A 21,394-nucleotide genomic window follows, 5' to 3' on the forward strand; every position below is an offset into this window, starting at 1 on the left:
CTAACTCAATTTTCACAACTATATTTATCAAAAAATAAGGTCAAATGTAAAATTCATTATAAGGTATGTTCAACAGTATCTTATTTGGAAATATGGGGAAATCTTCACTTAAAAGTATGTTTGTTTACTGTAAAATTTAAAATATACATTTATGCCGAGAAAGATCTGACTTCATTTTTGCTCTTTTAATTAACACATACAGTTTTTCCATTGCCCCTTGAGCATATGAATAAGCCACACTTCTATGAATGACAGGACTAGTTACAAGGACATGTCTGTTTCTCTTGTAAAATTGGAACCGTCTCCTGGGACCTCTTAGAAAACAAAACTAGGATATCTAGGTATTAATATGTGCCTAGAAGGTGACTTGAACAAAATTCAGAAGCATAGCCATCCCATTTTATGAATCACTCATGACAAATTTCATTTCATTTTGCTATAAACTTTGCCTAAATTGGAGAAAAGATGGATTTAATGAGACAAATGAAAAGTTGTTTAATATACACATCAGAGCATTATATGCCTTATATGCTTTGGTGTTTACTCCCTAGGACTTAATTTTGGTAGATTCTGGGATATTTTTAAAAGACTGTAAACCTTTTACTAATATTGGCCTTCATAAAAATTGTTCTTGATATTGTTGGGTTTTTTAAGTCTTTAACTGTGGAGTCAAAAGGGATGGAAAAGCAGGATCCAAAGAACTATCTTTTATAGAAAATTATTAACAGATGTTTAAGAGCAAATCCCAGAACTTCAACTGCCTCTGAAAATGTCTGTGAGGATTGAAAGCTTTTCAACCCCTTGGAAAGCTCAGCTGTGTTCCTCTACCGTTCTTTGCTTACCACTGGCTGTCGACTTTCCCTAGCCCAAGATCCCAAGCCATGTATATTTTTTGGGTAACCTCTGGCCAAAGTTATTAAGATGAACTGCTTGGAAAGTCAGAGAAAGACAGCACCAGCAGAAGTGGTTCTTTCTAAATCAATACAGGCAGAATTGGGATGAATGAAAAATATGTTCTGGAAAAAGGGCCACATTCCTAACTTTGAATATATGTTATTGCTGAGAACCTGATGGCTTTCCAAACTGAGATGGTGGCAGCTATTCTGCTAATAGATGTGTCCTCTATTAGACAAGGCAAGTGTATCCCTCAGGGCTAAGTAAGCAAACTGGGCTCCAGTTGCATTGCTTGACCAGGTAACTTTAAACTTGTAATAAATTCATGGATTTTCTTGGCAGCATTGGCTTTCTCAAGATGACAAGGTCAGAATGTCTTTGTAAAATATTTAATTCATGGTCATAAATTATGTACAAAAATCAGAAGCAGTTTTTATGTTCAAATTTTAAAAACTTATCTAGGAATAATTTTAGGTTTACAGAAGAGTTGCAGGGATAGTATAGAGGCTTCTTGTTATACTCCTTACCCCTAATGTTAACATTTTACATAAACACGAAACATTTGTTAAGAAACCAACATTGGTAATTACTATTAACGAAACTCTAGACTTTATTAGGATTACACTAGTTTTTCCACTAATGTCATTTTTCTTTTCCAGGATCCACTTTAGGATATACCATGTCTAATTAGCCTCTAGTCTGTGACGGTTCCTCGTCTTTCCTTGTTTTTCATAACCTTGACAGTTTTGAGGAGTACTGGTCAGGTGTCTTGTAGAATGTCCCTCAATTTGGGTTAGTCTTAATGTTTTCCTCATGTTTGGACTAGGGTTATGGATTTTTAGGAAGAAAACGAAGAGGTGAGTGGTTCTTCTCATCAAATCATATCGGTAGTTGACTGCTGTCAACTTGATGTTGTGTAAACTCTAGACATTTGGTTAAGGTAGTGTCTGTTAGTTTCCTCCACTGTAAAGCTACTGTTTTTCCCTTTCCATGCTTTTGTTCTTTGGAAACCAGTCACCAAGTCCAGTCTGTGGGAGGCGAGGGGTGGGCAAGATTATATTCCGCCTCCTGGGAGGGGGGTGTATCTATCGTAGTATTTGAAATTCTTGTCACCATCCGCCCCTTCCCACACCCGTTTATTATTCAGTTATTTGTGTCAATATGGATTCATGCCTATTTCTTTTGTACTGTGGGTAATATTTACAAATTGTTCCAGCTTGGCCATTGGGAGTTACGTCAGGTTGACTCTGTGTGTCTTTGACCTGCACCATCCTTTTGACTTTTGAGCATCTCCATCCTTTCTGGTAAGAAAGTAGGAAAGTTGCTTCAGGCTCATCTTATATATTCCCAGCCCCAGCCCTAGAATCAGCCTCTTTTCAAAGGTTCCTTTTATTGAAGAATGGTTTACAGTGGAACTTAGAAACCAGGATCTGGACACTGGATAGCTTGTTTCTACTGGGGTATCACTGCTTCTGGACCCTCCCAGCAAACAGAGCTAGGAAATATGTGTATATTAACCCATGTACATGTACATATCTGTAATTATTTATGTGTATATATATTAAGCTGAAGATAAGTTTGTACTGTCTTCACTTGAATTCTGTATGACAGGGCATATATTTAAGCTTTAAGGATGGTATTTTCCTTATCCACAGAATAAATTTAAAAAATCACCTCCAAAAAACTAGCTTTTAGCAGCTGTTTGCAAGACATACATTGATATTTTAAAATAATAAAACTATATTGCCTTCAAATAATGCCTGTCTTTTTAAAGTCTTTTGGCACACCTCTTCCAGGGACAGATATGGCTGTATGCATTTCATAGGTGGAGAAACTGGGCACAAAGAAGTTGTAAGGAAGACAGAATTGAAATATGAGGGCAAACACATCTTCTCGAGCAGGATTTCCTTCAGTGACCCCCTAGACTAGTCTAGACTAGTAGTACTAATTAAAAAGTTGTTTTGTTAGCTTATAACTACTTCCCCCTAAAATGAAAAAGTGATATTTCTGTCAGTATTTATAGAAGTACAAGGTTGGCAGGAGGTCAAAATGGTCATTATTTTATCCTGGTACAAAACAGGAATAACATCTAACAAAATGAAGACAATGGAGTCCTTCTATAAAAACAACTCTTTTTAGTAGACTGACTTTAGTAACTTTGGGGAGTAGACTGAAACCTATTAGGTAAGGATCCTTCCACGTAGATTACATTGCATTGGTCAAAATCACAGATACTCCCTGCAGTATATTCAAGTCTTGTGTAACACCTGGCTCTGATGATTGAAATAGCCCCTTTAGTTTGCTGTTTTTCTTCACAGAATTGTGTACAGCCAGTATATGAAAAATAACTAAATGAATAGTTATCAGTAGGTCTTCCCTGGTGGCGCAGTGGTTGAGAGTCTGCCTGCCGATGCAGGGGACACGGGTTCGTGCCCCGGTCCGGGAAGATCCCACATGCCGCGGAGCGGCTGGGCCTGTGAGCCATGGCCACTGAGCCTGTGCTCCGCAACGGGAGAGGCCACAACAGTGAGAGGCCCACGTACCGCAAAAAAAAAAAAAAAAAAAAAAAAAATCAATTAAAATAAAACCAGATCAGCAGTGTCATATTTGCATACAGGTCACCGTGATGTTCTGCTTTTTTTTTGTCTCGGGCTTATTAGGTTTCCAAAACATCCTTCAGAGTCTCCCTGCTGCCTACTTTACAAATATGTCTTTGTTGGCTCTCAAGTTTTCTTAAGTGTAGTAATCAGAATTATAGAAATTTGGTATTCCTATGATTTATATAGGGAAAAAACAAGGTTTAGTGGGGTAAACACTGAAAAAAGGCCAAAATTTAAGTTTTAGAATTATCTCTGAATTTAACTTTATTCCATTTATTTCATTCCTTGAATAGGTAACAGTTGGCTAAGAGCCTCAGTTTCAGAAAATTCCATAAAAGTGACTTCTAAAAGTCACTAAAAATTAAAGTCACTAAAGGTCACTATAATGGCAAGAATCAAGCCATCCTGTCCGTTAACTTTTGGTCTTCAGTATATCTTAATTATTTTAATAATATGGAAATGCTTTGGGTTCTTTTCTTCTTTGAGAAGGAAGAGATTCCTTGGTAGGATTCTAATTAGTCTATGTCTCAAACGTGACCCTGCAGCAGAATCACTGGAGGGCTTGTTAAAATGAGCTGCTGGACGCCACCCCCAGTTTCTCATCCAGTAGGTCTGATTGTGTAGGTCCCAAGAGTTTGCATTTCTAGTATGTTCCCAGATGATGTTGATCCTGCTGGTTCAGACTACGGTTTGAGAACTGGTGTAGGTAATCTTCAGTAGCTAAAAATAACATGTACTGAAAACTTATTGTGGGCTGGGTACTATTCTGGGACTTCGGCAGTTACTCTCTCAGCTATTGAGTAAATTTGATCCCCATTTTACACAGAAGAATTTGAAGCTGGGAGAGGTTAAACTGCCCATGGTCTCACAGCCAATAAAATGGTGGGGTCAGGATTAGAACCTAGGCAGCCCATTTCCCAATCCCAGGCACTTACCCTTTTTACTGGGGGGATAGCTATTGCTTTAAAAAGCTAGAATTTAGCATTTATAATTGTGAAATAAGTATCCTAATGCTTTGTATTTATATCTCTTAAGGTAGACAATATATAACCACATACTATAAAAGCAATACAATATTCTGAGATAACAAGACACTTAGGGGGATAAAACAAATTCCTTTCATCTGCTCCTTTCAGATAAATGGAAGGTCAGCCAATTGGAGTTCCGCTTCTATATAAGGAGTGTTTTCAGGGCTCAAGCAGAGGAGACCCTGAAAACCAGGCAGAAGGACAGGAAGCTCTGGTGGTCAGATAACTCATTCAAACTGGGTAAAGTCCAGAGTGCAAATGCTGAAACCCTGAATCTCATTCAATGGATAAATATTTATTGAGCGCCTCCTACATACTAAGCAACTGCTTCGTAATGGGGAAACCGTGAGAAGGCCAATTTTACTTTCAATAAGCTTAAGCTGGTGGCAGTAAAAATGTATTGAGCTCTTCACAAGCCAGGCACTGTTCTCAATACAGTGATTTAACTCAGTTGTTAACAACCACCATACGAGGGAGATACCGATACTCCATGTCTTCACCGCAGAATAAGGAACAAAGCTAGTGACTCCTGAAATATTGTATGCCTACAAGGAACTGAACAGTAAGTGGCGTGGGATGAGTAAAATCCTTTGATTTCATATTCTATTCAATGACCAAGCAAGACTTTTGAACCACAAGTACATGCAGGAAAAGTTACCAAGTTAGATTTTATTTTTCCCTCCCCAATAAAGGGTGATGCTTATAGGAGACGGATCCCTTATACTTATTTTAATGTATTAGAAATGGTTCCTTAACACATTTTTTCCCCCAGTCTGATGTCGGTTACTTGTTAAATGGCAAGACCCAGAGAGGTTGGGAAAGAGGAAGCCACCTTTTCTTCCGATCTCAGAGTTGTTCGTTGAAGCAAATTTACACACTAGCCAACCACCCGAAGAGGAGCTCAATTAAATGCAACAGACATGATCTGGGTCGTTAAAAGCCATAGTCTACAGACTTCAGAGTCCGGTCTCCTAATTTCTGCATGATTCCTTCCCCGAATTACCTCTACTTATAAAAGCCACCCTTGAGAATCCTGGAGTGCCATCTAGTTTACTTTGGCCCGAATCCTCTATACAAACAAAGAGCGTTTTAAAATACTGCATATTCTTACAAATCCTATAAATAACTCGTACTGGAGAAAGGACTACTAGGGAAACAGGAACACAACAGCCTGCACCTTTGAGGGAGTGAGGAGGAGCAAACGCTTGGGGCGGGGCTTGAGCGTGGAGCTCGCCGCAGGTCATCTGCAGTTGCCTGGAGCCTCCCACCCCGGGACCGCCGCTCGTGCTCGGGATAGAATCTGACGTCTCCCCACGGCAGGGTTCGGCTCTCCAAGGCGCCAGGCGGACGAGACCGGGTCCCCTGCCCTGCCCGGGCGCTCTTGCCTCGGCGAACTCCGTGTGAGGGAAAGGGGCCTTAACTCTGCGGGGGGCACTGCCACCACCGACTCCGTCCCACCCTCCGGCAGGCGGCGGGCAGGGAGCGCGGGCGCGGGGCGGGCGCGGGGCGGGCGCGGGGCGGGCGCGGGGCGGGCGCGGGGCGGGCGCGGGGCGGGCGGGGGCGGGGTAGGGGGGGAGGAAGGGGCGGGGGCTGCAGCCCGGCTGCAGGAAGCGGAGGCCGTCGGGGCGTCGGTGCTGCGCTGTCTGCCGCGATGAGCTCGGTGCCGGCGATCCGCGGGGCTCGCGGTGCAGGTAGGCGGCGGGTGCAGGGCGGGGCGCGCAGGCGGGGGCGGGGACGCGGGCTCCTCCGGCTTTGCTCGGCGGCCGGAAGAAACTGAGGGTCTTGGAGGGAAGCGCTCAGCTCTGGTGGGCGCAGCTTAGCTTCTGGGCTCAGAAAAACAACTCGGGAACCTAGCCGCCGCCTCCTTTCGGTCCCTGGTGGCGGCGCCGAGCGCTGGGGCGTGCCCTGGCCGCTTTTGTCCTCCGGGCGCTGATCTCTTTCTAGCCATCGGGGCTATTTAAACTTTAACTGCGCCTGGTCATAAGAAAGTTAACTTTTGGAGGTTGGATCTTGTTTTGTTTTCTCAATTCTCAGTCAAAAGAAGTGGTTGCCTGCAGTAACAATGGAGCGTGACCGGCCCGAGGCAGTCCCCGGGCAGAGAGGTCCCCGGGCTTGCCCACTCTGAACCTAGAGACAAAATCCAGGCGTCGGCGGCTGCACAGCCGCCATGGCTCTCCAGCCTCCAGGAAACCTGAAGTTGTTCGTGAATTTAAGTTAAAGCCACAGTAACTATTCTCTACAAAACGATCAACTGCTAAACGCATGCTTTAGAACGTTCTTCCCTGTCACTTATTGTTTTACTGATAAGGTTTAGAAATTCTGGCCATAGTAAAAAAAAAAAAAAAAGTGGGGGGTGGTTTGAAGCGCTGGCAGTCAGTCGATGCAGAGCGCCTTTATTTCAGAGCTTTTTATTCTTCGCCGCACAAAACAAGCCTTTTGCCCCAGAGGCAAGTTGTAAAAGTCACCATGGTTGTTCAGGAGGAAGTGGCACTACCCTGATGGACAGTGCGAGGTCCAGTGGCCATTTCCCTTTTGGAACCAGTGGTGAGGGGTGGGAAGCAGGGGCAGGGGTCCAGGATGCTTGAGGGACCGCTAGTCACCGCATGTCGCCCACCATTCTTTTTATGGCTTCTTTCCTTTTCCTACTTGCTCCCTTTTCAGTCTCCACCCCACCCCTTTTCCAGTGTGTTCCAGGCCTGACATGAGTCACTCAAAGTAGGATTAATAAACCAATTGTTGATAGGGAATATGGGTAGATTTTCATAGATACTGCAGCGAATGAAGATGACAACCGTAGATGCTGAAGAAGTTGGGAGAAATGAAAACTTAGTTTAGAAAGGTTTTTGGTCTCTCTCTGGTGGGAGTGGTTTTAACATGGTGACAGGGAGTGTAGGGACTTTGGAATCTACAGTCAGAACGGGGTCTTCAGTACCAACTCCAGGGCACTGACCTTGGACAAATCTCTTGCACTTTCTCTGTCTCACAGGGCCTGTGGAACAGAGTGAGATAAAGTTATCTAAAGTGCCACGCCATCAACAAATGGTAGCTGGGGGCATTAACAGATTAAGGTGTGGAGGAAAAAGGAATGATTGATTGGTTTTGTAAAAATTAAACGTTTAAGGAGCAAAGAAGTCGTGGTTGCATTATGGTGGAGAGGAAAATTGCTTAAATCAGAGGCTAGGAGAGGGGAGAAGAGGTCAAGAGTCAGGTTTAGTGGCGGACCCATTTTTGATGAATAGATCGCAGATGAACAGGAATTTGTAAATGTTATATAGGGTATCTCCCTCATTAAGATTTATTTTCCCTATGTCAACAAAGCCAGTTTGTTTATATTCATGCAGTACGATGATACTTGTTAAAGCACACCCTTCCTGAAAGCTGGTCTGCTGGGTACATGCAGTTTAAAGTGACTGCGACAGAGTCGCATTGTATGTTCTCTGGAAGCAGGGTAAAATTGATCAACTCCAGGAAAAGTATTGGAACCTCAGTTCTAATGTCTGTCTTCATAGCTTTCTGTTCTGATTCAACAAACTGCTAGAACAGAGTGGCAGCTGGACTTGGTCAGTAATTGGTATTGCAGGATACAGGGTGCCTGTTTATAGCAGAGTGAAGGTTAGAGCCTGTGAAGATCAGAACTAAAGTTTTCACAGCCCAGTGTCTTTCTACATCTATCATGTTAACAGTGACAACAAAAAAAAACTTTAAAAAATGCCTCACTGAGATTGCCCTATCTGTTAACTTTGAAATTGAATGTCATTTTAAACAAATTAATCTTGAGTTGCTTAAAACTGGCCATCTTTCCTAAGTCTGCAAGCTGAGGGCAGTATTTGAGATGACCCAAATGCACAGCATAAATTACATCCAGCCCAGGAGAATTGGGAAGCTCCTTCCTCAGACTGTGAAAAAGGGACTTTAAAGACCCAGTCGAGTGTACCTCTCCAGTGCTTTCACCCTCAAGGACTTGAGTTAGTTTGTTGACCGGCCAGTTGGCACAGCTTCCGCCAGGGACACTTCAAGCTGCCTTAGGCTCACTAGCCAACAAGGTGCAAAAGCTGGGAGAGGTGAACTGCTGGGTCTGCTACTACTCTGGGCATCACGGAAGAGACTCAGGTGCTCTCCAGCCTGTGTGGGTTCTTGGCCGGTGAAGGAGGTGATTGGCTTTCAGATATGGATTTAATGTGTTTAGTTTGAGTGGTTCTATTTCTTTATTGTATAATTGGTTTAAGGATAAGCACGTGAGGTTATTAAAAGGATCCTGGAACAGAAGCTTTAAATGGAAGGAGAGAAAACCCTGCACTGCTCTGGTAGGGCAGTGTGGGGAGCAGGAAGTTACCCCGGTAGACAGGGTGTGGAGCTCTTCAGGGAAGAGCAATTGTGGGGCAGGAGGCATCCCAGTTAGAACAGTGTGTGAGTAGGACGTAGCCCAGGAAGAGCAGGGTGTGGAAGTATCCCCAGTGGAGCATTGTCAGAAGTGGGAAGTGTCCCAGGGGGAGCAGTGTGTGGACTAGAAAGTATCATGATGTATCAGTGTGTTGTAGGAAGTCTTCTGGGTGGAGGAGTTTATGCGCTAGAAGAGCAGTGTGTTCACAAGGGCAGCATCCCTGAGTAGCGGGGAGTCTTAGTGGGAAGCATGCCCCATAGAGCCGTGTGGAGTGGGAAGCATCCCAGGAGAACAGCGTGTGGAGTAGGAAGCATCCTGGGTATGGCTGTTTGTGGAGTGGGAAGCGTAGGATGTACATTCAGTGGAGCCGTGCGTGGGGCAGGAGGTGTCCTAGGTGAGCACTGAGCGCAGGAGGGAAGTGTCCCTGGGCACAGCGCTGTTGAGGAGGAGGTATCCAGGTAAAGAGGTCTCTATTAAGGAACTCTGCTCCGGTGGAGCCCCGTCCTAGTAAGCAGTATGTCACAGAGAGCAGTGTGTGCAGTAGGAAAGGTAGGATGTATCCTCGGGCGAGCACTGAGTGGAGCCGGAAGTATCGCCGGTGGAAAGTGTGTGGAGAAGGAAGTGCCCTCCGTAGAGCAGTGTGTGGAGTGGGGAGAATTCTGGGTACAGTGATCTGTAGAGTAAGAAGAGTAGGACGTGTCCCGGGGAGAGCGGTGTGCGGGTGTTTCCAGGTAACCTTGGTAGATCAGGGTGTGAAGTAGGAAGTCTCCAGGATAGAGCATGGTGTGCAATGGGATGTGTCCTAGGTAGGGCAGTACGTGGAGTCGAAGTATCCGTAGCAGAGCAGTGTGTGGACCACGAAGCATCCCAGTTTATCATTGTGTGGAGTCGGAAGTATTCTGAGTAGAGCAGTTTCTGTATCCCGGGTAGAACACTGTGTGGCACAGGAAGTAACCCCGGTAGAACGGGGTGTGTAGGAGGAGGTATCCTGGGCATAACTGTGGAATCGGAAGTATCCCCCAGAGAGCCGTGTGCTCACTGGGTCAGCATCCCAAGCAGAGGGGTGTCTTATTAGGAAGCATCAGCTGTACAGCAGTGTGTGGGGTAGGACGTGTCCCCAGTAGAGCAGTGTGTGGAGAAGGAAGTGCCCTGGGAGCGGAGTACGGCTGGAGGTTTCATGGTAGACTGGTGTGTGGTACAGGAAGCATTCTGGGTAGAGGAGTTGGTGGATCCCTGGAGAGCACTGTGCGTGGTAGGAAGTATCCCCAGTGTCGAGTGTGCAGAGCAGCAAGTGTTCTAGTAGAGAAGTGTGTGCAGTAAGTACTGTCCCTGGGAGGACAGTGTGTACAGCAGGAAGTATCCCCAGCATCAGTGTGTGGAGGAGGAAGAGTTCTGGTGGAACCGTGTATGAGCTACCGTGTAACCTTAGTAGAACAGTGGGTGGGGTCGGTGGGATCCCTTTTAGAACACTGCGTAGAGTAGGAAATCCCCCAGTAGAGCAGCTGTACAGTAGGAAAGTCCCCCTGGATAGAGGAGTGCTTGGTAGGAAGTATTCCCAGTAAAGCAGGGTGTGGAATATGAAGTATCCACCTTAGAGCAGGATGTGGAGTAGCACGGAAACTTCGGGAGCGAGGGGAGGATGCATTAGAGGCTGCTTTTGACTCCTCATCTTTGGTGTGAGTAAAAATCACCTTGGTAAAAATGCTGATTGTCACCGTTCTCAGGATTCTGGTTCTGTAAGTCAGGGTTAGGATCCAGGAATCTGCATTTTATCACCCAGGCCAGGAACTGATGCAAAAGGTTAAGAAAAAACTGATTGGGGCCTATGGCACAGGGGAAGGGGAAGGCCGCCGTGGGGTCTTGGCTGGAACGCTGGGTGCATTACGGGAGGAACCGGCTGAGAGTGACTGGTAAAGGGCCCTGGAGCTGAATTCCCCATCTCACCTCATCCTCCCTCCCTGGGCGGATTTTTGTCAGTGAGGAGACGTGAGGTTAGAACAGTCAGGCGTCAGGGAGAGACTCCAAGGAGAGAAGGGGACCCCACCCTCTTGACTACGAGTTGATGGGTAGGAGTCTACCCTTAGGGTCTGTTGCGCTTCCTTCAAAGACCTCAACTGAGAGGTGCATCTTGCTATACTGTTGATATTGTATTACCTTCTCTCCCCTCCCCTCTTAAGCTCTTAAGTTTATCAGGTAAAAACAGATTTATGAGCTTATGGGCCCTTCTTGTAGAAGATGCTTAGACTGACTGTGCTGTCCAGTACAGAAGCCCCTGGCCACACGTTTAAATTAATTTAGTTGAGTTCCTCAGTTACACTAGCCACATTTCAAGCACTCAAGACCACATGTGGCCAGTGGCTGCCCTATGGGACAGCTCTGGTGTAGGGAATTCTGTCATTGCAGAGAGCTCTGTTGCACAGCACTGTTCCCAGGAGTAGAGAGGGATCCAGTGAGAGGCTGTCTTGGGGGTGGGGAAGTCTGTTCGTGGGTCAGGAGCAGAGGGTCCCGATTACAGGGTCGATTACAGGGTCGTAAGTGCACGTGTGTCATTCAGGAGATCAAAGTCTGAGCCTTTGCCCCTTCCCTTCCTCCACCAAATGTCGACCTCTTCCAGGTGGCAGGGTAATCCAGTATTAACCACGCTCTGTTCAGTTCTCTTGCTTCACTTAATCCCTTCTCTGTTTCAGAGAATATTTGCAAAAACATTTTCTGTAATATCAAGCAATTTCATATTTCATTTGAGCTGCATAATCACAGAGCTACATTTGTTACTTTAGACATTTTGCAACAAATGTGTTTGAGTAATATTTTCTCCATTAAAAAAATTTTTTTTTAATTTTCTCCATTTCTAATCTGTTTTATTTTGCACGTAAGAGTTGGGGGTGAGAAAAAATTGAGCTGTTAATTTATAGTTATTTATTTTTTTTAACATCTTTATTGGAGTATAATTGCTTTAAAATGGTGTGTTAGTTTCTGCTTTACAACAAAGTGAATCAGCTATACGTATACATATATCCCCATATCTCTTCCCTCTTGCGTCTCCCTCCCTCCCACCCTCCCTATCCCACCCCTCTAGGTGGTCACAAAGCACTGAGCTGATCTCCCTGTGCTATGCGGCTGCTTCCCACTAGCTATCTATTTTACATTTGGTAATGTATATATAAGTCCGTGCCACTCTAATTTGTTTATTATTAATAGCACTTTCCCTTCCTTCCCCCTTACTCCTTCTCACATACTTTGACCTTTAAACTAACCAAGACAGAAGGGGCTTAAGAGTATAGGAGTCAAGGCAGCTGGGAGTTCCTGATGTGTTTTATGACCGTAAGTCAAACAGTATATTAACAAAACCCAACTTTTTTTTAATAGGTGAACAAAACATGACAGAAACAGATGCCTTCCCTATGAGGTAAAAATGTGCTCTTTACCAGTAAAGGTCTTTTTCTTTGGTGATCATGATCAGCCTACAGAAATCAAAGCAAGAAAGGGACCTGGGAGCTAGAAAGCAGAACTGAGAATGTCAGGTTTTAGCATTTGGAGGGTTGGTTTGTAGATGTGCAGGTTAGTGTAGGTGTGCTGCCCCTGGCTGTGAAGGGACCTAGACTGAGGTTCAAAATACTGAACAGTTGGGATGGCATGGGCCCTGGGGCTAGGCCTGGGCCAGGCCGTTGTCCTTGGTCACTGACTCCTGGAGACCTGGGGGAAAGACACCCATGCAGAGGGATTGGGTTGGGTGTAGGGGTGCTCAGGATGGCTGCTGTTACCCATTGGTACAGGAATATTGGGTGGGCCAAAAAGCTTGTTCGCTTTTTTCCATTCAATGGCTCTCGTAGCACTTAGTTGTCTTTAACTTCATTCAAAACAATTTTGTTAGATTGTATTGTGACAGCTGTCATATCAGCATGCATTTGAAAAAAAACTTATCAAAATTGGTGAATCTTTGTGTAGCCATTTTAATACTGAAGATGGAAGGAAAAAAGCAACATTTCCAACATATTATGCTTTATTATTTCAAGAAAGGTAAAAATGCAACCGAAACACAAAGATTTGTGCAGCGTATGGAGAAGGTGTTGTGGCTGATCGAACGTGTCAGAAGTGGTTTGCGAAGTTTCGTGCTGGAGATTGCTCGCTGGACGATGCTGCACGGTCACGTAGACCAGTTGAAGTTGATAGCGATCAAATCGAGACATTAATTGAGGACAGTCAACGTTATACCACTCGGGAGATAGCTGACATACTCAAAATACCCAAATCAAGCACTGAAAATCATCTGCACCAGCTTGGTTATGTCAGTCACTTTGATGTTTGGGTTCCACATAAGTCAAGTGAAAAAAACCTTCTTGACCGTATTTCTGCATGCGATTCTTTATGTAATTAAAACGTTCCATTTTTAAAACAAATTGTGACAGGCGACAAAAAGTGGATACTGTGCAATAATGTGGAACGGAAGAGATCGTGGGGCAAGCAAAATGAGCCACCATCAACCACACCAAAGGCCGGTCTTCATTCCAAAGAAGGTGATGTTGTGTCTATGGTGGGATTGGAAGGGAGTTCTGTATTATGAGCTCCTTCCGGAAAACCAAACGATTCATTCCAACAAGTACTGCTCCCAGTTAGACCAACTGAAAGCAGAACTCGATGAAAGCGTCTAGAATTAGTCAACAGAAAATTCATAATCTTCCATCAGGATAACGCAAGACTGCATGTTCCTCTGATGACCAGGCAAATACTGTTACAGCTTGGCTGGGAAGTTCTGATTCATCTGCCGTATTCACCAGACATTGCACCTTCAGATCTCCATTTATTTCAGTCTTTACAAAATTCTCTTAATGGAAAAAATTTCAATTCCCTGGTAGACTGTAAAAGGCACCTGGAACAGTTCTTTGCTCAAAAAGATTAAAAGTTTTGAGAAGATGGAATTGAAGTTGCCTGAAAAATGGCAGAAGGTAGTGTAACAAAATGGTGAATATGTTGTTCAATAAAGTTCTTGGTGAAGATGGAAAATGTGTCTGTCTTTTACTAAAATTCCGAAGGAACTTTTTGGCCCACCCAATATTTCAGGACTTTCCTTGCCAGTGTGGCTGGGAGGCTTCCCTCGGGCACACCAGTGGTCTGTCCGCCTGGCAGAGGAGGAGGATGCAGCAGACCTCTATCTACTCTATATGTTGACCTTGGGCTTGGAGGAGCTCGTTATTTAATATGACTTAAGTGATTGTTTTTAAAACTTTTCATAAACAGAGAAGTGTTTGATCCGGCAGAAACGTACAAAATGGACCACAAGAGGAGAGGAATTGCTTTAATCTTCAATCATGAGAGGTTCTTCTGGCACTTAACCCTACCAGACAGGCAGGGCACCAGCACCGACAGAGACAATCTTAAGCGCAGGTAGTATGGTTTGATCTATATGTCAAGATGGTGAGATATTTAAGTGATAACTACTTATCAAAACTTGTCCACACTGATGAAGTAACAGACAGAGCAAGAGTATTTGAGGATGAACCTCATTTGGGCACAGCCTCCCTTAAGAACTTGCCTGAATTTCCCCCCTAATCCTGTTCTATTAAATGTTAACATTCTTTGCATTGTTATAAATCTGTCTGCATAGTAGATGGCAGTATTGTAACTTAAATCAGTTATCATGAATAAATCCCTTCCTACCGTGGGTTATCAAGGAAAACCATCATTGTCATATTTGATTTTTCTTTCTCTCTAAAGAAAACTCAATTTATATGTCATAAAAATGTGTACAGATTCTTCAAATAATTAGGGGTATGTGACAGCTTTGAATAGCTCATAAGCTAACATCCAATTTAATTTATCATCTCCAGGTTTTCAGATCTAGGATTTGAAGTGAAATGCTTTGATGATCTTAAAGCAGAAGAACTACTGCTCAAAATTCACGAGGGTAGGTATCAATAGTTTTCTTATTCATATTCCTCCAATGGGATTGAGTAGTTTTCAATTATCCTATGTGTAAAGACAGGTCCAAATAGTTAACCGTACTGTGAAAAAGGCTTGTCAATTAATTGAGCATGGGTTATAGGTTTTGGTTGCGCTTCTCTGATTGTGTTACCTACCAGATTTAGAGACCTTTGCAAAGTATTATGCCTCCAAAGTTACAGTCTCTATACCACTAGTTACAGTCTATTACTCTAAAAATGAATGAAATGATCTTTTCATTTGGCAATTAAAAGCCGAAAATGCAAATACTACAGATGCCGGGTAGTCATTTTTTAATTGACTCCTTCCATACCCAAGTTTTTTACTGGCTTCATAATACTGTTGATTTATATACATTATCTCTTAATTTCTACATCACTATGCAGTAGTAGGTAAATTAACAACTTACGTTTGTAATAATCACTACATGTCGTGGATTTTTAAGTAATTTGTCAATGGACTATTACAACATTTACATAATTAAACTTTCTTCCGAGCTTTTTTTTAAATTGAGGTATAATTGACATATAACATTAGTTTCAGGTATACAGCATAATGATTTGATATTTGCATACATTGGGAAACGATCACCACAGGAAGTCTAGTGACCATCTGTCACCATACGTACTTACAAAGACTGTCCTTTCTTGTGATGAGGACTTTTGAAGATCTCCTCTCTCGGCAGCTTTCCAGTATGCGATACCGTATTGTTAACTACAGTCATCATGCTGTCCATTACATCCCCGGGACTTAACGTATTTGTGTAACTGGAAGTTAGTACCTTCTGCCCCCTCCCCCACTTTGCCACACCCACCCCACCCCAGCCTCTGCCCCAGCAGCCACCAGTCTGTTCTCAGCATCTTTGAGGTTGGTCGCCTGCTTGCTGGCTGGTGTTTTGGATTCCACATATAGTGAGACCACGTCTTTCTCTGCCTTCTCTTACTTAGCATAATGCTCTCAGGATTCAGTCATGTTGTTGCAAATGGCGAGATTTCTTTTCTTAATGGCTGAATGGTAAGCCACTGTATATACACACTTTTTTTAATCCATTCATCCATTGTTGGACATTTAGGTTGCTTCCATATCTTGGCTGTTGTAATAATTGTGCAATGAATATGAGGGTTCATATATCTTTTCAAATGAGCGTTTTTGTTGTCTTCGGATAAATACCCAGAAGTGGAAGTGCAGGATACAGTAGTTCTATTTTTAATTTTTTGAGGAACATTATACCAGAGTTCTTCTTTAACCTGTAAATAATTTCAACTGGCTGCTTACTAGGTTTTCTACTTTGCTTGCTCCTCAGCTTTGGAGGACATCACTCTCCTGTCTTAATACTCTTTCGGAAGCTCTGAGCGCCGCGGACATATAGTGAAGGTGCTGCACTCCTTGGAGGTGCAGCGACACATAGGGAGGTGTTATGTAGTAGTTTTTGGGTCTTTCCAGAAGGTCTCTGCTGACTCAAAGAAACTTATATTGCCAAAATGACTTGGATCTTTTAAGGGCGTTCCCCACAATAATCCCTTTAGGTTTTCCATGTCATTATTCTGTGTTTTAGGAGAGCTAACAAAATCTGTTCACCTCTATTACTTTGAACTGTAATGATTTGGATTTTTAAAAAATCAGATACAGTATGGTATAAATTATTGCTTGATTAAATACTAAAATAAGTTGTGTTTCATTACAGACATTTTATATTATAATAACATATTTTCCCCTCCTTCAATTGTATGTATGTAACTTTATTCTAATATTAGTAAATTAAATTTTTAGATGTAGATAATAAGCACCTTATTTTCATTTCTAAATAACTTTTGGGGGCCTTTTTAGCATCAACCGCTAGCCACGCAGACGCTGATTGCTTTTTGTGTGTTTTCCTGAGTCATGGTGAAGGGAACCACATCTATGCATATGATACCAAGATTGAAATTCAGACACTGACTGGCTTGTTCAAAGGAGACAGGTGTCAGAGCCTGGTTGGAAAACCCAAGATATTTATCATTCAGGTATGACTGATTATGTTATAGTCTTAATTATCAAGGTCGTGGTTCCGTACGTGTGACTAGAAAGAACTAAAGCTGATTTCGGAAGTAACTTTCTCCAGTAATCGGATAGGCTCTTTTTGAATCCTAGCCAGAGTCACAGTTTGAGCTGTTAGTATTCTTTCTTAACATAAAGATTCTCAGTATCTTTATTACTTGGATTGATGTTGGAAATGACTCAAAATAACGAATGTGCTGCTCCCTGGCCCAGCCCAGTGTCAAGGCAGAGCCGCTGGACGAGCATCTGCTGGTGGGCAAGTGCAGTGCAGGGCCACCTGTTCAGACCAGGTTTGGTTTGGGGGCTGGAGAGCGTGCTAGCCGGTGGGAAGAATGTGGGCATAAAGACTTCTAGTCCTAGTTGCTTCATCCTTTCATCGTCCTTTCACATTTTCCCTTAGGCCAAGATGCGGTTACCCACTGCCAAACTGGTATCAGGGATAAAAATATTTGGGGGCTTGAATAACATCATTTGGTACCTCAATAAGGATTCTGAACAAAAAAGAGAACTCCTCACGTTCCAGGGCTGCAATCCTCTATTTCCATGAACGGCATGGAGGACACAGCCACGTTTCACACCCTGCCGTACCCTGAGGAAGGGAGTAGGGGGGCTATAAAAAAAAAAAAAAAAGTCAAGGATGGCTCCCTGGTTTCATGTTTGGACAGCTGCACTGGGGTGTCTGTGGGACATGTCGTTGGAGATACAGGTCTAGAACTTGAGAAAGGCAGCTGGATTAGAGAAATAAGTTTGGGAGTAATGAGGGGATGGGTGGGTGGTACTGGAAGGCATCGGAGTAGATGAGTTTCCCCATGTCAAGTAAAGCCTGGAAAATGGGTGTAGAGGGAATTCCGTGGCAGTCCAGAGGTTAGGACTCAGTGCTCTCACTGCCAGGGCCCCGAGTTCAATCCCTGGTCGGGGAACTAAGATCCTGCAAGTCGCGGAGCAACTAAGCCGGTGTACCACAACTACTGAGCCTGCACTCTAGAGCCACGAGCCACAGCTACAGAAGCCCGCGCGCCTAGAGCCCGTGCTCCACGGCAAGAGAAGCCACGGCAATGAGAAGCCCGCGCACCACAACAAAGAGTAGCCCCCGCTCGCCAAAACTAGAGAGAAAAGCCCGCCTGCGCACAGCAACGAAGACCCAACGCAGCCAAAAAGTAAATAAATATTAAAAAAAAAAAAAATGACAGGTGAGACTGCTCATGAAAAAGGGAGTGGCCAGCACTGTCAGACAGGAGAATTGGAAATAACTCATGGGCCACAAAGGAGGAAAATGTTTTGCCAAGTTATTTATTTCATTTCTCTATGCCTCAGGTTCTTCATCTGTGACACAGGGATAAAATAGCACTGGCTCATGGGGTGGTTGAGAGGATAAAACAATCTGGCCTAACATGAAAAACACTTCGAACAGTGCCTGGCACATGGCAGGCCCCCGGTAAAGGCTGGCTCTTATTCTTGCCGCAGCTGATTTGGCAAGTGATGGCACTGAGTTCTATGTGTTCTACATTCCATTTAGGAAGACAGTTGAAAATAAGGTCTGAAAATAAGCCTGGTAATACTATATAAGATCAAAATCTCCCTGTAAAAAATAGGATGTTAGGGATCTTCTATTTATATGATAACTCTGAGATCCATCCGAACTGTTTCTTTTAAAGCTTCTAATTCTTCAGCCATTTCAGAATTGATGAATGCATTTATAATACTACAGCAGAATCCTGTTAGAGCACTGTATTCAGTTTACTGGGGCTCCCAGAACAAAGTACAGGCATAACCTCACTTTATTGCACTTTGCAGATAGTGCTTTTTTTTTTTTTTTAACAAATTGAAGGTTTGTAGCAACCCTGTTTTGATGTCATTTTTCCAACAGCATTTGCTCACTTCATTTCTGTGTCATATTTTGGTAATTTTCATATTTCGGTAATTTTCATATTTCAAACTTTTTCATTATTATATTTGTTATGATTGTGATTTTGACATTACTATTGCAAAAAGATTATGACTAGCTGAAGACTCAGGTGATGGTTAGCATTTTTTAGCAATAAAGTATTTTTTAATTAAGGTCTGTACTTTTAGACATAATGCTATTGCACACTTAATAGACTACAGTATAGTGTAAACATAACTTTTATATGCACTGGGAAACGAGAAAATTCATGTGACTCACTTTATTGCAATACTCACTGTGTTGCTGTAGTCTGGAACCGAATCTGCAATCTCTCTGAGGTCTGCCTGTACACAAACTGGGTAGTTTAGACAAGAGAAATTTATTTTCTTGCGGTTCTGGAGGTTAGAAGTCTGAGATCAAGGTGTCAGCAGGGTTGATTTCTTCTGCGGGCTCTCTCCTTGCCTGGGAGGTGGCTTCTGTTCACATGGTCTTTCCTCTGTGCATGTCTGTGTCCTGGTCTCTTTTTATAAGGATACCAGTCATAGTGGGTTAGGGCGCACCAACAGGACCTCATTTTACCTTAATTATCTCTTTAAAGGCCATATCAGCAAATACAGTCACATTTGAAATACTGGGGGTTATATGTTATATATTGAAGTCCTTAGTGTATAAATCGGCGAGGGACAAAATGCAGCCCATAATAGTTATTTGAGTGGAAATTAATGTTAGCCCTTGTGTGAGTCAGAATTAGTAAGAATTTGAGCCCTCACTTTAAAGTAGGAGCAAAAGGCAGGAGGCACATTAATAGATGTCCTCTCAGGTCATGTGGTGTCATTTTGACCCTTAACAATTTATGGCGGCCGCTTGGCAAGGAAAACCCAATCTGGGAATATATTACCTGATTATATAGAAACACTTAGGGACATACTATAGCTTTTAAAAGAAAGGGTGACTCTTGGTGCTATGGTGTGGGTAATCCCTAAGAAACTGTAAAACCACAGATGCTTTCCCTTTTACAGTGTACCATTCAATCAACATTAACTATAGGAAAACGTAAGTAGGAAAAAAACCTGTCAGCTTTGGCCTGCTCTAAACCTGAATGCATAGTTTCTGAAGTGCCTATAAAGTGGCTTCTGTTGATGTTGCAGTGGAGGCGTACTGAATCACACATTCACTGTGAACATGAAGCATTGGGAAGAATAGCTAAGTAAAGGAGGGGATTTTCCTCCTTGTCTCGTAGGCATGTCGGGGAAACCAGCACGATGTGCCAGTCATCCCTTTGGATGCAGTGGATCATCAGACAAACAAGCTGAATGTCAACATAACCCAGGTGGATGCAGCCTCAGTTTATACACTTCCTGCTGGAGCAGACTTCCTCATGTGTTACTCTGTGGCAGAAGGTGTGTGGGTGTTTAATACAAATGTATAATTGGCTTTCTTGGCTAAGTTCCTGTAAGTTTCACGTTGGCTTGATTTAGCTGAGGTCTTTCTAATGGGGCATGTGATTTGGTCGTGAAGCTCAGAGGCTTAATGGTCTTTGTGCCATGTGACCAGAGTGATATCTAAAAGTATAAAATACCTTATAGAAAAATCCTTCCTGAGAACTATGTTAAATAAAGCTACAAGGCTAATTATATTGAATATTAGCAGCAGAATATGTCAATTACTGATGGTGACACTGCTTTTGTGGTAACACGGAAAACATTGAAAAATATTCTGATGACAGTTGTTCTCTGCTCTTGCAGTAAATAATTTTATGTTTTTCTTTTTTCTAATCGCTTGTCTCAGAAATCATTGCCTGCTTACTACTATCTTGGGAATTTTTAGGAAAGGGAGAAAATTACATAGCATTAACCCTATTTTTATAGAACTGTATGGAATTAATCATTTTTCCCACATGAGAATAGTCAACAGAGAAAACTTTTAAAACTGTATCACGGCACATCTTAGTCTTCTCCAAGGATTTTTAAGAACTCAGACTTTTTAAAGGTGTTTTTCTGTCACAGTAAGTGACCAGAAAACTTCAGTGGCTCTCCTGTCTATCTTTTTTAGGCTATTATTCTCATCGGGAAACCGTGAATGGCTCATGGTACATTCAAGATTTGTGCGAGATGCTGGGAAAATTCGGGTCCTCCTTAGAGTTCACAGAACTCCTCACGCTGGTGAACAGGAAAGTTTCTCAGCGCCGAGTGGACATCTGCAGAGACCCAAGTGCAATTGGAAAGAAGCAGGTGCCCTGCTTTGCCTCAATGCTAACTAAAAAGCTGCATTTCTTTCCAAAATCTAAATGATTGATAGGTGCTATTTTGTTTTATGTATCTGTATTTTTATATAAAGAAATATCACTAGGTTGAAGCAAGTTAAATGGTGCAGCAATTTTAAATGTCTTAAGCTTTAATGAGAGAACTTTACAAAAAAATAGCTCATATTGGACACGGTGAAGGGGTTTGACATACATAGAAATGAAATCCTCAGGGAATTCCTATAAATAAAAATCCACAAGCATTTGTAATACTTGACTTTTGTAGTAAATTGCAAGGTTACTCAAAATACCTGACTGATTTAACTTGTATTTTGTGACTTTTTATAAAACTTTATAATGTTTTTAAAAGTTTTTGAACCTAGTAATTCA

At 42.8% G+C, this 21,394-nt stretch overlaps 1 protein-coding gene across 1 annotated transcript; it reads left to right on the plus strand.

The window, feature by feature from the left end:
* Positions 1-7,020: 7,020 nt before the first annotated feature.
* Positions 7,021-21,053, plus strand: CASP6 (caspase 6; the record flags this gene model as incomplete). The annotated part of the gene is made up of 7 exons (XM_079700430.1): positions 7,021-7,066; positions 12,270-12,309; positions 14,139-14,285; positions 14,729-14,805; positions 16,668-16,843; positions 20,003-20,162; positions 20,815-21,053. The coding sequence occupies 7 exons, from the start codon at positions 7,021-7,023 to the stop codon at positions 21,051-21,053; spliced, it is 885 nt and encodes a 294-aa protein (XP_079556556.1).
* Positions 21,054-21,394: the final 341 nt, after the last annotated feature.

The sequence above is a fragment of the Hyperoodon ampullatus genome (genome assembly GCF_949752795.1).
Source record: "Hyperoodon ampullatus genome assembly, chromosome: 1".
In the NCBI taxonomy this organism is placed as follows: domain Eukaryota; kingdom Metazoa; phylum Chordata; class Mammalia; order Artiodactyla; family Ziphiidae; genus Hyperoodon; species Hyperoodon ampullatus.